Source organism: Schistocerca americana, chromosome 5, assembly GCF_021461395.2.
Source record: "Schistocerca americana isolate TAMUIC-IGC-003095 chromosome 5, iqSchAmer2.1, whole genome shotgun sequence".
In the NCBI taxonomy this organism is placed as follows: domain Eukaryota; kingdom Metazoa; phylum Arthropoda; class Insecta; order Orthoptera; family Acrididae; genus Schistocerca; species Schistocerca americana.
Genome location: NC_060123.1, coordinates 557274595 through 557290947, shown reverse-complemented (window position 1 = coordinate 557290947; position 16353 = coordinate 557274595). Strand labels below are relative to the sequence as shown.

Sequence of the window (16353 nt, the reverse complement as noted above, 5' to 3'; positions counted from 1 at the left end):
GTAACAACAACATATCCAGCAGCGGTGCAGCAGCAGATGCAGTGACGCAGCCGACTACGAAGGTGAGGCCCTGATTTCTGTTGTAGCAGAAGTGATCTGCTCCAAGATAAGGGTTATGCTTCACAATAAAGATACTCTCAATATGACTGTGGGCACTTATATCAGGCTGCAGCAGTCTTAGTCAAAATGTAAGAAACTGTTTTGAGCAATACCTCAGAAATTAGTATCCTAAAAAGTTAGTTTCTGAGTACAAGAAAAAGACAACAGATTGGGAAGATGGATGAGTCAGAACAGTATCTATGGCAAAATAGCCTATGGCTGTATGATGCAGCAGAAAATGAGGCAGAAAACACAGATATCCTGCTTATATAGGTTACATGTGAAAAATTATGTACTAAAGAAAGCAAAGTGGATACTGACATGAACTGTTATGTGGTATGAAGAGTATGAGATGCTACCACACCTCAGCCAATAATTGTGAAGTTCATCTCATATCAAAAAAAGTGCGGAGATTTGTAGCCGGGGGAAAAAATTAGTAGAGACAGGGTCTACAATAACAGAAGATCTGACACAGAAACAGCTGAAGATTTTGAACAACGCCATATCCCATTATGGCCTAGAGAGAGTGTGGACTCAGGATAGCAGAGTAATTATCATGAACTCAGCTGGAAATAAGATAGTTACCAATAAGACTGAACAGAATAAGAACTAAGTAAAAATACACGAGCCAAAGTGTAAACTTAACACTGCTTGCTTTGATTTACTACTATCCAGAGTAACATCCCTTATAGTCTGACATACTATCTTGCAGTTCTAGGATCTTTGTATTTGAGCCTTTACTAAATTGCACATAACTGTGGCTATTATTAAACTTTAGTTACTGCTGACACCAACTATAGTTCCTCTGCCCAAAAATTCTCTACCTGTTTGTAATAGCAGCATGGTGATCATTACTCTTTTCCTTGATTATGTTACTCAAATATTTTTTTTGTTCTCTCTGCTCTAAACTGCTAATTACAAAATCACAACCAATGTTTATTATAGTAACTGCAAACTTAATTGTAGCTTTTTATGCTAATCTTGTAGTTATTCAATTTAATTTTCTCCACTGGTGACACTGTCCTTATAAATCATACATCTTTTTATGAATATAATAGAGGGAAACATTCCACGTGGGAAAAATATATCTAAAAACAAAGATGATTTAACTTACCAAGCGAAAGCATTGGCATGTTGATAGACACTCAAACAAATATAAACACACACAAAATTCAAGCTTTCGCAACCAACGGTTGCTTCGTCAGGAAAGAGGGAAGGAGAGGGAAAGACGAAAGGATGTAGGTTTTAAGGGAGAGGGTAAGGAGTCATTCCAGTCCCGGGAGCGGGTACACTAATTACACTTCATCCTTAAAAAAAAGGATCAACTGTCTCACATGCATCACTATCTTGCCCATATTTTCCTCATAACAAATATTCCCCATAGATTTCCTATATCTCCGTAATCTCAGAAAATCTTAGCTTTGCAATCTCCTTTCATTCAGCAATCACAAGAAAGAACCTCTCCGGCGCACAAAATCTCGTCCACCCCTGAGCTACATTGACTCCTGGAAGTGTCCTCCTCTGTCCCCAGCTGCAGGTAGGGGCAAACATGGCAAATGGCCTCCTACAGGCCACCCAGCAGCACACATCAGACCTGTTAGTAGTGCATTGTAATGTTCAATCCTTAAGTGCACATTAAGAAGAACTGAGTCTTCTCTTCCACCAACTAAGCTTCTAGGTAATCCTACTTTCCAAAATGTGACCAAAACCACACACGTCCTCTGTATCTGTTCATCTCCTACAAAATGCATTTCTCAGGACTGGCAGGCCAAATAAGCACAGTGGGGTCATTGATGTGTGTATACAATATGACCTCAAACACAAAGTCTTAAGTGTGTTGAACTTTTTAAAAAAAAAAAAAAAAAGGGGGGGGGGGGGGGGCAGGCAGGCTGAATTCATGTCCGTTGAAATAAATGAAAGCCAAGGAAACTGTTTAGTCACAACAGCATGCACATTCTTCCATCACAACACAATCATCATACAGTAAGAGTTGCACTCATACAGATCTGCTCACAAAAATAAAGACTGACACAGTAAGAGATGTAGCTGAAGCTTTGGCTCCATGCCTCTCAGCAGATAATGTATAATTCCTGGCTTACTACTCATAGCCCCAAAACTCAAATCGTGTTATTTAACTTGCAGAAACATTAAACACACAAATTGTGATGCTCCAACAGTTGATTGCTCGAAAACCTCTTTGTATCACATGACCAGAGCTCTCAATTGATGGTAAAATCCTAGTGAGGCTGCCCACAGGCATTTCAAGGCAAGTCTGAAACCCAAATGTTACAAAGAACACAGAAAGCTGTGAAACAGAGTAAAGCAATGAGCTTGCAATTTCAAAATCAGGCATGGTCATTCCTGTGTATCGAACTATACAACACCTTAGACTCTGTGAAAGAACATCTATAGCTACAGTGTCAGAAAGGAAAAAATCAGAAACTGCTTATCAAGTCTCAGCTAACAAACTGAATGAGCTTTTCCTCAGCATGAGTAAACCCTTCTCCTTAAAGAACTATCGTTCCCAAGAATCCTTAGGCTGCCTAACTAACCATTCCGCTTTCCATGTAAAGCACATAAATTTGGAAATTTGTGGTAAGTTTCTATGAGAGCAAACTGCTGAGGATATTGGTCCCTAGGCTTACGCACTACTTAATCTAACTTAAACTAACTTACACTAAGGACAAAACACACACACACACCCATGCCCAAGGGAGGACTCGAACCTCCGACAAGGCAATGTAAAGCACATAACAATAAATACCACAAGAAAAGCAATAATAAATATTTCTTCTAAAGCAATAGACAACGACAGTATCAACAGATTCACAACTAAGTACTTGTCTTAACAGATGTACCTGTCTTAACACATGTATCTTCTTTCACAAACGGAACATATCCAACTCCACGGAAAAGTAGCATTGTCTAACCTATTCCTAAGACTGAAGACATGCAATGATCTTGAGATTAATGACCAACTGGCATATTACCTGCTCTATCCAAAATCCTGTTGTTCATGACCAAATTATTGAACACTTACGCACATTCAGCCCGGCTTTCATAAACACCATACCACAAACATGGCACTAATTAAGATAGCTGATGACCTGTGATATGCCACAGACAACTGTGAGGCTACAACATTGACACTATCGGACATCGGCAAAGCTTTTTATACTGTCAATGTTGACATAATGCTCGCAAAAATTCACCTGCTACATTTTTCTGAGTGTGGGCTGAAATGGTTTGAAAGTTATTTAAAAAACAGACAGCAATATGTTGTGTTTCAGAACGAAAAGTTGAACTGCAAAAATGTTCTCTCAGAAATGCCACATGGGTCAGTCTAGGGCTCTCTCTTATTTTTCCTTGTATGTAGATGATATTTCATCAGTTCTGTCTTTCTGTAATCAGCATTCCTATGCCAATGATCTCCAGCTTTACCTAAGTGACAGACATGAACATAACACTGCACCTACATAGATGAATGACAGTCTGCTCTTGGTCATATGAATGATGGTCCACTTTTGGTCATAAAACTGGCGCAAAATCTGGGACATGAAAAAAAGAAGAGCCACATGTGATCTTAGTATCCCATCAGAAATTAAAAAGTTCAGAATTCCGCTGACAATCTTATTCTGCTCGATGGTATTCCAATACCATGCCAGAAAATAGTGAAGTGTTTCAGTGTTACTTTGGATGAGCATTTCAACTGAGCAGAAGATACTGCTGCCATGTGTGAAAAGACTTCTGCTTGCCTTACACCCTCAACACATTTTTTAACAGGATGTGAAATTGTAACATTGTGTAATCATTCATTTTACTGAACTTCCACTATTGTGACATAATCCAACACAACATGAGTAGCGAAAACACTAAAAGGCTAGAAATTACCTCGCTTGTGTGCATTAAACCTGCAACATTCCTCTATATGACCATACCAGTGCTCCATAATCCCAGTTAGGGTGGTTGTGGCCAGACAAAGTTATGTGACTGCCTTCCACAACGTCTATTTAATCAATTCCACACTGCACAGGCACTCCAGTATCTTTCACTAGACATTAAGGGGAGACAGAGGCAGTCTGACACTGATATCTTCGTAAATCCATGTATCAGTCATTTTTTGTTCAATCTCACTGAAATTTTGCACTCTTATGTAGAGGGATCCACTATGCTTTAAATACTTTTTACAGAATTTTTAATAAAATTTTAATACTGTGGGAGAATTTTGAATTTTTGTTACATTATTATTTTAAGGTACACTTTTTAATTATTTCAATGTAAATTTTGCAAATTTTTTTTATGATAAAGTAATCTATACTAATAAATGTACAATTATTTCTATTATTTTCTGTGATATTTTGAATTTGAACAACCATAAAACTGTTTATAATGTCTAGATTAAAATTTTGTTACATTTAAATATTGCTTCCAAATAAGAGAATAGGTGTGCCAAACTCCATGGAAATCCTTCCGAGAGTTTCTGACGTGTGTGATCCTGAATGGAGAAAACCCCAAGTTGCAGAAAAATCATTTTAAAGTTTGAATGAAATGTTTTCAAAATTTTTTAGTCATACCTTAGCTAAAACTGCCCACCCCATATTTCAGTTCTTCCTCAATGTTCTGCAGCTCTTTTAGCTCCTCTGCTACTTTGCCTTGCAGTTTTTTTCTATATTCTGTACTGTAGTCTCCACTTTCACGATTCATTGCTCATCGATGATCTGCAGCATCTGCTCAGTAAAGACTCAGGTGTAAAGCCCAACTTACTGAGGATGTGAAGCCTTGCCACATTCCTATCACTAAACACTGCTGCAGCTTCCAAAGCAGAAATCTTGACTACCAAACTGGAAGCAGTTTTTGGACAACTCCTCCAAATAAGAGCACTGAAACTTTCATTTGGGTTCTGTGTTTTGCCACACAGACATTTTCTAGCAGTTCTGGTTAAGCCAATGCTCTTAACAGTTGGTTTAATGGCCACTGCAACTTCATAAGGAAGGTCATTTTTATGGCTGTAAGTTTCCCCACTTTCTTTGCTTTTCAGAAATTTGCACCATTCATTAGAACACAGGCCTTGTTGAGGTGTTGTGTCTGTCAACAAGTAATGAAACCAAATGGCCCATACTGCCTTCCTCATATAGACTTGCAGGCTGTCAATTCTCTTCTTAGTTAGTCTATTTTTAGCTCCCAGTGGCTTCCCATCCACTAGTAGCTTGCCTTTATTGTCTGCAACAAGTCTTCCGAGTCATCTGCCCATCCTCTTCTGAATATGGTCTAAGCACTCCAGTTTTTCAGTATTGCAGTTTTTTCCATAGGACTGACTTTCAACTACATTCTTGAAAGCACTAAAGTCTCCATCCCCTGAACACTGAGTGTATCTTACTACATACTTTCGTAAAAACCTATGGAAAATGAGTTTCATACCAGCAGCTTCCATCCCACCACAGGAGCCTACATAATTCCTGCTACAAATGGCTTTTGAGCTTCTTGTCACTATTTCTTTACCTGCATCATTATATTTATTGTGCAAGGAACACGCAGAAGAATATTTAGACATCACCTGTAAGTCTACTACTTTTCCAGGGTCAACACTGATGACTGCTGAAACTCCATCCAGTAAAGTATGCACCCTCTTCATCCAGTAACTGCCACAAGGAACTGCTATATGTTTTGATATTAGTTGCATAACAATTGTCTTGAATTGTCACTTGCCCTTAGACTGCCATTTTCATGCTATCTTCAATTACTGCACTGAAGACAGTAGTGTTCACCGCAGTAAATTTTAGGGGGGAACCAGGCATGTTCATAATACCACATAAAAGGTTTCTCCCTCTCTTCCAATCCCTATACATCTTAGTCCATAAGCAAATTTCATATTGGCTTCATACATTCTATTACTGGCCATCGATGTCTTGATTGGAGTGTCAGCATCACAGTTTTGACATAAAATGTGCAGTGTGCAAAGCAAACCTTCTCTCTTTCTCTTTCTCTCTCTCTCTCTCTCTCTCTCTCTCTCTCTCTCTCTCTCTCTCTCTCCCCATCATCCCCAAATTCACATTTCTCCACAAAAAAAAGCACTTGCTGGCTGTCATAAGTGCCTCAGCTACCATTTTCAGAGCCACAATCCCGAAGCCAGTATTTCTGTCATGATTTATTGCTTCTGACAAAATATCTTTCCAAAGTTTTATTTTCGATGCACTTGGAGAAAAGCTAATGACTGAATCTGCACGCCCGATCCTAACCTCAGCATCGGTTTTTCACTTGATATTGGAAATATATTCTTCAAATACTTTACTAGGCCGAGGCATTGCAAAAAATGATCAATATATTCAACCTTGCACAAAGAATGACACAATAAATCCAATTTCAATCAAATTCCACTTAACAGCACAAAACTTGTTTACAAAGCTCAACAGCCTTCTATACAACACTGCTGTGTTGCGTACAAAAAATCACAGACTTCCAAAGCTATATTTTCCAGGTTCACAGGCCAAATCAAGCAAGAAAATTTTTCCTCCACTGTGTACCTAAAAAGATGGGCATATGGCGCATTACACTGTTTACGGTTTTAATTTTTATTACACCATTTGTATTTCGAATTTCAAAGAAAAAATTTGGGATAATAATCTCAAATAAGCAAATAAAAAAATTGTGATTTTTTCATGATTTCTGCCACTGTCTCCCCTTAAATACATGTCATATCATCATCACCATCATCACAACACAAGTTCTCACTTATCTAGTTATCCAGCTAGCTGTGCCTATTCATACAGGGGGGGGGGAGGGAGGGGGGGGGGGGGGGGAAGACATTCGCAAATTCCTTCACTGTTTCTGTTGTTAACCTCTGGAACAAGCTGCCCTACTCTATGTATGCAAGTCAACGCCCTGTTGCCTTTAAGGTAAAGCTGAAACAGTTCCTTGTCTCATCTTGATAATGTTTCCCCAAAAACTAATGTATATACCCAGTTTTCCCCTTTGTATAATAGCGAAACCAACACTCCTAACATCTCCCAGCTACACTTCTTTCTCTTATCCTTTATCTATGAGTCACACCACTTCCTTTCCCCTTATATTCATTAACTGTATGTTATGAAGTTTCTCTTTCTCTCCCTCTTGAACCTCTTTCTCTCATACCCATTGCTGCTACCACTCATAATTAAAAAGCTCCCTTCCCATAATTATCTATTTATTATTGTACTTAACAAGTACTACTATAAACTGTGTTTTTTATCTGTTCTACTGTCATTTTTTATTTCTATATGTAATGTAACATGGTTATCATAGTATGTATAATGTAAAATATGTAGAACATCTTTTTATGTGTAAGAGAGGCTCTAATGGTCCTAATCTTGCCAGGTTAAATAAATCAATAAACAAATATAAATAAATTTTTTAAAAAATCATCAGTTAGCAACTGTGCAGAAGTTGTGCTGCTTGGTGTAACTAGTATCGAAGTAACCTCCATAAGCAATAAAATACGGTTATCCTAATCAATCAATCATTAACATTATTTATATCTTACCATTAGGAGGGGAGCATGCACCATCTTTATCTTCCAATGGGCATGAAGAACCATTATCTTGTTTCTTCTTCCTTTTCCTTTCTACATGACCATGACAGTTCTCACATTCATCATCATCACTATCAGAGGAGCTTTCACCAAACTGTCTTGGTTTCTCATACTGGCAACAACCTGCAAAAAATGTAACTTGCCGTCATGAAACATAACCACTAGTATCAACACTGAATAGAAATTAACTTGGATGTGAGAGGTATAAAAACACCATGACAAATAAAACAGTGTACACAAATAAAACAGTGTAACCATAAAAGAATGACAGTATTTACTATTATCAGAGAATTTTTATTTTTCACTTTCGAAGTGGCTTAGAAAGGAGTGAAGAGTACAAATTCCATACAATATGGATGTAGAGAGCAGGGTTAGCACTGCATTCCTCATATAGTGCAGTCATGAGAAATAGGACCCACGTTTTGTGTTTTATGCCAAGCACACACCAGGTTAAATCAAAAGGTTAAATCAGTTTATCTTTGACCACCAACCCAGTGTTGTAAATACTGAATAATAAAATTAATGTATGTGTGTGTGGTATTTTCTGTGTGAAAGATTACTATAAATGTAAAACTGACTCATCCCATATTATAGCAAGAGATTGAAATCATTATCCATGGAATATGCAAATAACAAACTGCATTCCGGAATGGAATTTTCACTCTGCAGCAGAGACTGCACTGGCAGACAAACTGTGTGCCAGACTGAGAATTGAACTCGAAACCTTTGCCTTTCATGGGCATTTATGTAATTTCCATTGATGGAATACAGTAAACACTTTTAAATATTAGCCAAAACTTAACTGCTTCATATTTTGTACTGTCCTCAATGCTCTTCAATATGAATAGAATTAATATACACAATCAACCAATAAATGCAACACAATTCTGAGTGTGCATTTTCCAAGTATCTTGCTAATAAACCAAAGTCTGTCACTCTTGTTACATATGGCTGAACCTATGAGACCATTCCATTTCATGTCCCTGCATGTTGTCACACCCAGATATTTGTATAAGTCATCTAATTCTCTATAGTCAAAAGATACTACTTTTCTGGGTTTTGTGGAGTTCATAATTTCACATTTCTGAACATTTGAAACAAGTTGTCAATCTCTGCAAAGAGATCCTATAAAGATCTCACTAATATTTGTGCAGCTTTATAAAGACAGAACTTAATTACAGACAAATGTATCATCTGCAAAAGCCTGAGGTTAGTATTGATGCTGACTGCTAGGTTATTAATATACAATATGAACAAGAAGCATCCTAACACACTTCCCCTGGGGCACACCTGAAATTGTTTTTACTTCTGTCGATGATTTTCCATCCAAGATAATATGCTGCATCTTTCCTACCATGAATGCCCCCAAATTTTGTTTGATGGTCCACATAATCACATTTTTGTTAATAATTATACTCTTATCAATACTCACTGGTGAGGTACCGAGTAAAATGATTTTCAGAAGTAAGAGAGAGGGAAAAGAAAGAAAGAAAGAAAGAAAATACTGCATCCACTGACTGCCTTGATCCACGCATTTCAGAAAATCTTGTGAGAAAAGTGCAAGTTGGGTTTTGCAAGACTGATGTTTTTGGAATCCATGCTAGCAAGCATGTAAATCATTCTGTTCAAGATATCTTATTCTGTCTAAGCTCAGTATATGCTCTATGATTCTACAATGGTAGGTCAATAAATAAATGTCAGTTTACTCTATGCCATGTTTAAATTACGCATGCACTTTTCACCAGAAGACAGCCGCTTATGTATGCTCGTTGTAGATGCTGCAGGACACCATGTGACAGCCAGTGTAAGATGGTGGGTGCGCTGCACGAGTGAACACAAGCAGAACACTATGAATTCGTGTTTTTTGTGGGCCAGAGGACTGTCCACAGAATAGTGCATCCCAAAATTCAACATCTGTATGGCAACACATGTTTGTCATAGATTAATGTCTTGAGCTGTATCCATAAGTTTAATGAGGGAAGGCAAAGCATGGATTCCGGAAACAGCGATCGTGTGAGACCCAATTCGCTTTATTTGTTCATGAGACCCAGAAAATATTAGATACAGGCTCCCAGGTAGATGCCATTTTCCTTGACTTCCGGAAGGCGTTCGATACAGTTCCGCACTGTCACCTGATAAACAAAGTAAGAGCCTACGGAATATCAGACCAGCTGTGTGACTGGATTGAAGAGCTTTTAGCAAACAGAACACAGCATGTTGTTATCAATGGAGAGACATCTACAGATGTTAAAGTAACCTCTGGTGTGTCACAGGGGAGTGTTATGGGACAACTGCTTTTCACAATATATATAAATGACCTAGTAGATGGTGTCGGAAGTTCCATGCGGCTTTTCGCAGATGATGCTGTAGTATACAGAGAAGTTGCAGCATTAGAAAATTGCAGTGAAATGCAGGAAGATCTGCAGCGGATAGGCACTTGGTGCAGGGAGTGGCAATTGACCCTTAACATAGACAAATGTAATGTACTGCGAATATATAGAAAGAAGGGTCATTTATTGTATGATTATATGATAGCAGAACAAATACTGGTAGCAGTTACTTCTGTAAAATATCTGGGAGTATGTGTATGGAACGATTTGAAGTGGAATGATCATATAAAATTAACTGTTGGTAAGGTGGGTGCCAGGTTGAGATTCATTGGGAGAGTCCTTAGAAAATGTAGTCCACCAACAAAGGTGGTGGCTTACAAAACACTCGTTCGACCTATACCTTGAGTATTGCTCATCAGTGTGGGATCCGTACTAGATCGGGTTGACGGAGGAGATAGAGAAGATCCAAAGAAGAGGGGCGCGTTTCGTCACAGGGTTATTTGGTAAGCGTGATAGCGTTACGGAGATGTTTAGCAAACTCAAGTGGCAGACTCTGCAAGAGAGCATCGCGGTGTAGCTTGCTGTCCAGGTTTCGAGAGGGTGTGTTTCTGGATGAGGTATCGAATATGTTGCTTCCCCCTACTTATCCCTCCCGAGGAGATCACAAATGTAAAATTAGAAAGATTCGAGCACGCACAGAGGCTTTCTGGCAGTCGTTCTTCCCATGAACCATACGCGAGTGGAACAGGAAAGGGAGGTAATGAGAGTGGCATGTAAAATGCCCTCCGCCACATACCGTTGGGTGGTTTGCGGAGTATAAATGTAGATGTAGATGTAGAAGGTTTACGAGCATCCTGGTCGTCTTGTGGTGAAGGCAACTGAAATCACAGAGCAATGTGCAGAACAGATCATTCATAACATAGTTTTTGAGAACATTTCTCATGGTGAAATATTGGTCTGGCTAAAAGGACTTTGAAAATGGATTACAAACAATCTCGACCACAATAAACCATTTATTTTGTGGAGCCATAACAGCTGCTCCATTCACCACCACCATGGTATTAAGGCTGTGAGAATGGTCACACACTGACCCAAACAAGTAACCATTGAAAAAAAAGGCTTTAATGTGGTTGAGACTGTTATCCATTTATAAAGTCATTCATAATTACTGTAGTGTGACGATCGACAACACAACACTTGCTGTAGGCTGTTCACATGGAACTATGAGGGTAATCCCAAAAGTAAGGTCTCCTATTTATTTATAAGTACACAGACCTGTTTATTTCTATAATGGTTTACATCAGTTTACAGCTTGAACTTTTAGCTTTTTGCTGACATAATCACCATATCTGTTGATGCATTTTTGTAGACGCTGTGGCAGTTTTTGTACGCCCATGTCATAACAGCACACTGCCATGCTGTTCAGAAAGTTATGAACTTCTTCTATCATCTCGTTGTCGGAGCTGAATCGCTTTCCGGCCAAATGTTCTTTTAACCTAGGGAACAAGTGATAGTCACCAAGTGCCAAGTCAGGACTATAGGGTGGGTGGGTGATTGTGTTCCACTGAGACTGTTGCAGGAGAGCAATGGTTTGCCGAGCGATGTGTGGGCGAGCGTTGTCTTTGAGAATGTGTACGCCCTTGCTCAACATTCCTCTTCTCCAGTTCTGAATTGCCCATTTAGTTTTTTCAGAGTCTCACAGTACCTGTCAACATTAATTGTGGTCCCAGCGATTCAACTCCAATAACGAGGTGAAAGAAGAGGTTCATAACTTTCTGAACAGCATGGCGGCAAGCTGGTATGTAGAAATAAACAGGTCTCTGTAGTTATAAAAAAATAGGAGACCTTACTTTTGGGATTACCCTCGTACTTCCAACATCATGCATGAGAAGTTTAGGTTTCATAGAGTTTATGCACATTGGATGCCATGCATATTGACTAAGGAACATAAAATGAACAGAATAGGTCTGTCTTTGCAGCACACATTCCGTACTCTAAAGGAGGAGACGACTTCATGGCATGAATTGTTACAAGGGATGATTATATATAAGGGCACAAAACTGCAACAGTCATAAGCGCCCATTCTGTGGTTTAGTGAAGGGTAAAAAACTGAAATTTAAATCCGCAGCAATGTAAGCAAAACTCAAGAAGTAGGGAAACTAAAAACTGAAGGAAATTTTAGAAAACTGCTATTGAAGGGGGGTTGTTTTCCCCAAAAAGAGCTTCAAATGACTAATGTCATCTCATTAACACTGATTAACTCAAGGACACAATCGGCTGACCACGTGTCAGCTGTTAAAAGGGAAGAGAGATCAGCTGACAGCTGTAAACGGGTGCGTAGCAGATTAAAATAGGGGCACTGAAGTAAAAGGTGTCTCGCCGTCCATGGTTGAGAGCAGTGGGGACAATGCGGGGGAGGATCACCACTTAAAAGATGTCAATGGCTAAAAAGACAGTGCCCAATCCGGAGTTAAAATTACCTCCTCCTGATGATGAGGCCGGGAGGAAGAGGTCCAAGCACACAGAATGTGTGTGCCATAAAGGAGCAACACGACAACATAAAACGTTCTGTAGATCGGCAAAGGGAACCATGCAAACAGTGGGCTGAGCAAGAGAGACTGCAGCCTTTGCTGCTATAAAGGCTGCCTCATTTCCACGGATACCAACATGCCATGGGATCCAGAGGTATGCCACAGAGATGCCTCCAACAGGTATCATATGCCCTCTCCAGATCGAAAAATATTGCTACCATTTGGGGTTTCCTGAGAAAATTGTTCATGATATAAGTTGAGAGAGCAACAAGATGGTCAACTGTGGAATGGTGCTTTCGGAAACCACATTGGGCAGGTGTTAAAAGGTTTTGGAATCCAGCCACCAGCATAAATGGCAATTTAAAATACACTCCAAAACCTTACATACACTACTCGTGAGAAAGATAGGGTGATAGCTAGAGGGGAGACATTTGTCCTTTCCAGGTTTCGGAACAAGAATGACAATAGTGTCCCGCCATGTTCTGGAAAAGGTACTGTCAGTCCAAAATTGATTATAAAGGCAAAGGAGGTAACTCAGACCACAGTATGATAAATGCAGCAACATTTGGTCATGGATGCCATCCAGTCCTGCGGCAGAAGAGCAAGAGGAAGAAAGTGTATGTTGAAGTTCCTGCAGAGAAAAAACGGTATTACAGCTTTCATGATTTTGAGAGGAGAAAGCAAGAGGTCACACTTCTGCTGCTCGTTTCTTCGGGAGAAAGGCTGGTGGGTAATTTGAAGAGGTTGAAATCTCAGTAAAGTGTTGACCCAATGGGGTAGAAATTGTGACAAGGTCCACTAAAGTATCTTGTGCAACAGTTAACATAGAGATCAGGGAGAAACTAGACTTGCCAGATAACCGTTGAATTCAACTCCAAACTACAGGTGAAGGAGTGAAGGTGTTAAAGGAGCTGGTAAATAAGTCCCAGCTTGACTTCCTGCTATCATGTATGATGCGACGGCAGCACGCATGTAACTGCTTACAGTGGATATAGTTGGCTAACGTAGGATGATGGCGGAAAATGCAAACTGCATGTCTCTGTTCACGTACTGAGTCACAGCACCCCTCGTTCCACCAAGGAACTGGGAGGTGCCGGGGCAAAGGGGAGGTATGAGGTACTGAACATTCCACAGCTGTGAGAGTAACTTCTATAATATGAGTGACCTGATCGTCGATGCTAGGAAACTGACAGTCATCAAATCTTGCTAGAGAGTAGAAAAATGTCCAATCAGCTTGGGGAAACTGCCAGCATCTGGGCGCATAGATGGCAGTTGTGACTGTAATGGAAGGATACAGGGAAAATGGTCACTTGAGTGTGTACCAGCAAGAGCAAACCATTGAAAACGCCAAGCTAGCTGAACAGTAATGACTGAAAGGTCCAAATGAGAGTAGGTTGATGTGGAGGCAGACAAAAATGTAGGTTCCCCAGTGCTGAGGCAAACAAGATCCACTTGGTGGAAGAGGTCAATCAATAGGGAGCCTCTCGGACAAGGACAAGGAGATCCGCAAAGCGGGTGATGGGCATTAAAGTCCCCAACCAGCATATACGGGGATGAGAGGTGATGAAGGTGACTGGCTCTTGCCATTGATGTGGATGATGGAATGTATGTGGTACTAACAGAGAAGGTGTATCCAGAAAGGGAAAGACGTACAGCGACAGCCTGGAAGGAACTGCGTAAGGGGATCGGGTGATAATGGATAGTATCATGGAGAAGAATCGTAAGTGCCCCATTTGGCGGAGCACCATCAACAGAGGGGAGATCAAACCAGACTGACTGGAAATGAGGGAAGACAAAGCAATCATTGGGCATAGCTTTGTTTCCTGAAGACAGATGATTGGGGAGTATGATCATGAGAGGATCGACAACTCATCCTGATTGGAGCAAATTCTGTGGACATTCCAATGGACAATTGACATAGGGTGGACAGAAAAGGGAAAAATCTCACCACGGTTGCCATCAATTCAACGACTGCCGAGAGCCAGCAGCTGACGGTGAGGAACGGCTTTCAGCCAGAGGCCGAAGATCCTGATCCATAGGCTGCTCGGGGGCAGCTCCTGCAGCCAGTGATCGGCTGGTTGATCGGCCATCAGCAGTGTGTCTCGGCGACACGGAAGATGGCTGAGGGTGGCTACCACTGGGTGATGCTGTAGAAGAAACACGCCGTGGTGGAGGAGGAGAGGAACTTTGTTTCTTATGAGCCTTCTTGGAAGCAGGACGTTGAGATGAGGGAGGAACCGATGGTTGTGAGGTCTGGGTATGTAAAAATTCTTAACAAGTAGGCTCTTTTTTTGGAAGTCCGGGCATCCGATTTTGGGGACCATGATTTAGCAGGAGCCGATGAAGGTTGAGCCTTAGAGTGAGCAGGTGATAGTGGTGAGGTTGAACGGGTGATCTTTGGGTTGGCCGATCTGACGACCGTGGCACTAAAGGTGAGATCGCAAGTCTGTGTGGCTACCTCCTTAGTAGGGCGAGGACAGTGCTATATTTACCCGCTGGGAGCACAGTGGGCTTTCTACTGGTGAATACCTTATGAGCAGCAAAGATAGACACCTTTTCCCTCATTTGGATTTTCTGAATAATTCCTTCAGCTTTAAAAATAGGGCAATCTCTAGAGGAAGCAGCGTGGTCATCCATACAGTTGCTGCATCGAGGGGATGGAAGTGGACAACCACCCTCAAGGGTATACCTGCCACAGGTAATGCATTTGGCCTTATTGGAACATGACTGGCTGGTGTGATTAAACCGCTGACACCAACAGCAACACGTAGGGTTGGGGGTGTAAGGATGAAACTGAAATTATCTCATATCCCACTTTAATGTTCGATGGAAGTTGAATTCTGTCAAACTACCTGATCAGCTGATCAACGCTTCAGTGGTGCAGTAACGGCAACAGCTAAAAAGTGTATGCCAAGAGGATACCGAAAATAATATGTTCCAGGATGGAACAATGAAAGTGAAACACTGTACCAACATTTCCAGCAAAGTGGTGGCCCAGAGATAGCTACGAAACTTTTGTCCAGCTTGGACATGTCTCGGAGGCAGAAATGGGCAGAAACAGTCGAAAATATGGACTTTACCCACTCGAGCAGGAAAGCATGGAGTCTTCTGAGAAAACTGGGAGGAAGTGCACCAGCATGCAGAAAAAAATTCCGAAGTAACACCAGACCAAATTGCTTCCCACAGCATTACTACCTCAAGAGTGCCTCCCGACAAGAAACATACAAGACATATCAGACGACAGCTTCGTGACCTGAAAAAGGAGGCATCTCCCTCATCTGAGTATACCCATTCCTTCACAGTTTCAGACATTGACTATGGACTGAAGGACCTCAGACCTCTTAGGCACCTGGATTTGATGGTATCCATCCAGAATTCCTGATTCATATGGGAGGAAAAGCTAAGAAATGGCTGGCAGAATTCTTCACTGACATCCTGCTGACTTATAATATCTGTTCTGAAACCTGGCAAACCCAGCAACATGGTAGATAGCTATCACCCCATTGCCCTACTTAGCTGCTGCTACAAGCTTTTTGAAAGGCTATCCTAGAGAATGTTCCAGTTGATCAGGCAGGCTTCAGACCAGGGCGTAGCTGCTGCGACAAAGTATTGTCTCTCACATCGTTCAGAGAGTCAGGATACCAAATGAAGCAGAAAACACCTGTGGCGTTCGTTGATCTAACTGCCGCCTTCGACACTGTGTAGAGGTAAGGCCTTATCTACAAATTTTTCCACATAATACCCTGCAGAAGAATGGCTCGACTGATTAGCAGCATGCTAAGCAATCAGGAGTTTCAGGTTATCACTGGAAGCAACATAAGTAAGGAGA

General features: G+C 40.7%; 1 protein-coding gene across 1 annotated transcript in view; it reads right to left on the bottom strand.

Moving 5' to 3' along the window:
* LOC124615528 (E3 ubiquitin-protein ligase PPP1R11) overlaps positions 1-16353 on the bottom strand; it is a 79554-nt gene that overhangs the window by 23778 nt on the left and 39423 nt on the right. The window contains exon 3 of the mRNA XM_047143488.1: positions 7616-7786. Within this exon, the coding sequence (XP_046999444.1) occupies positions 7616-7786 (171 nt within the window). The remainder of the gene's footprint in view (positions 1-7615; positions 7787-16353) is intronic.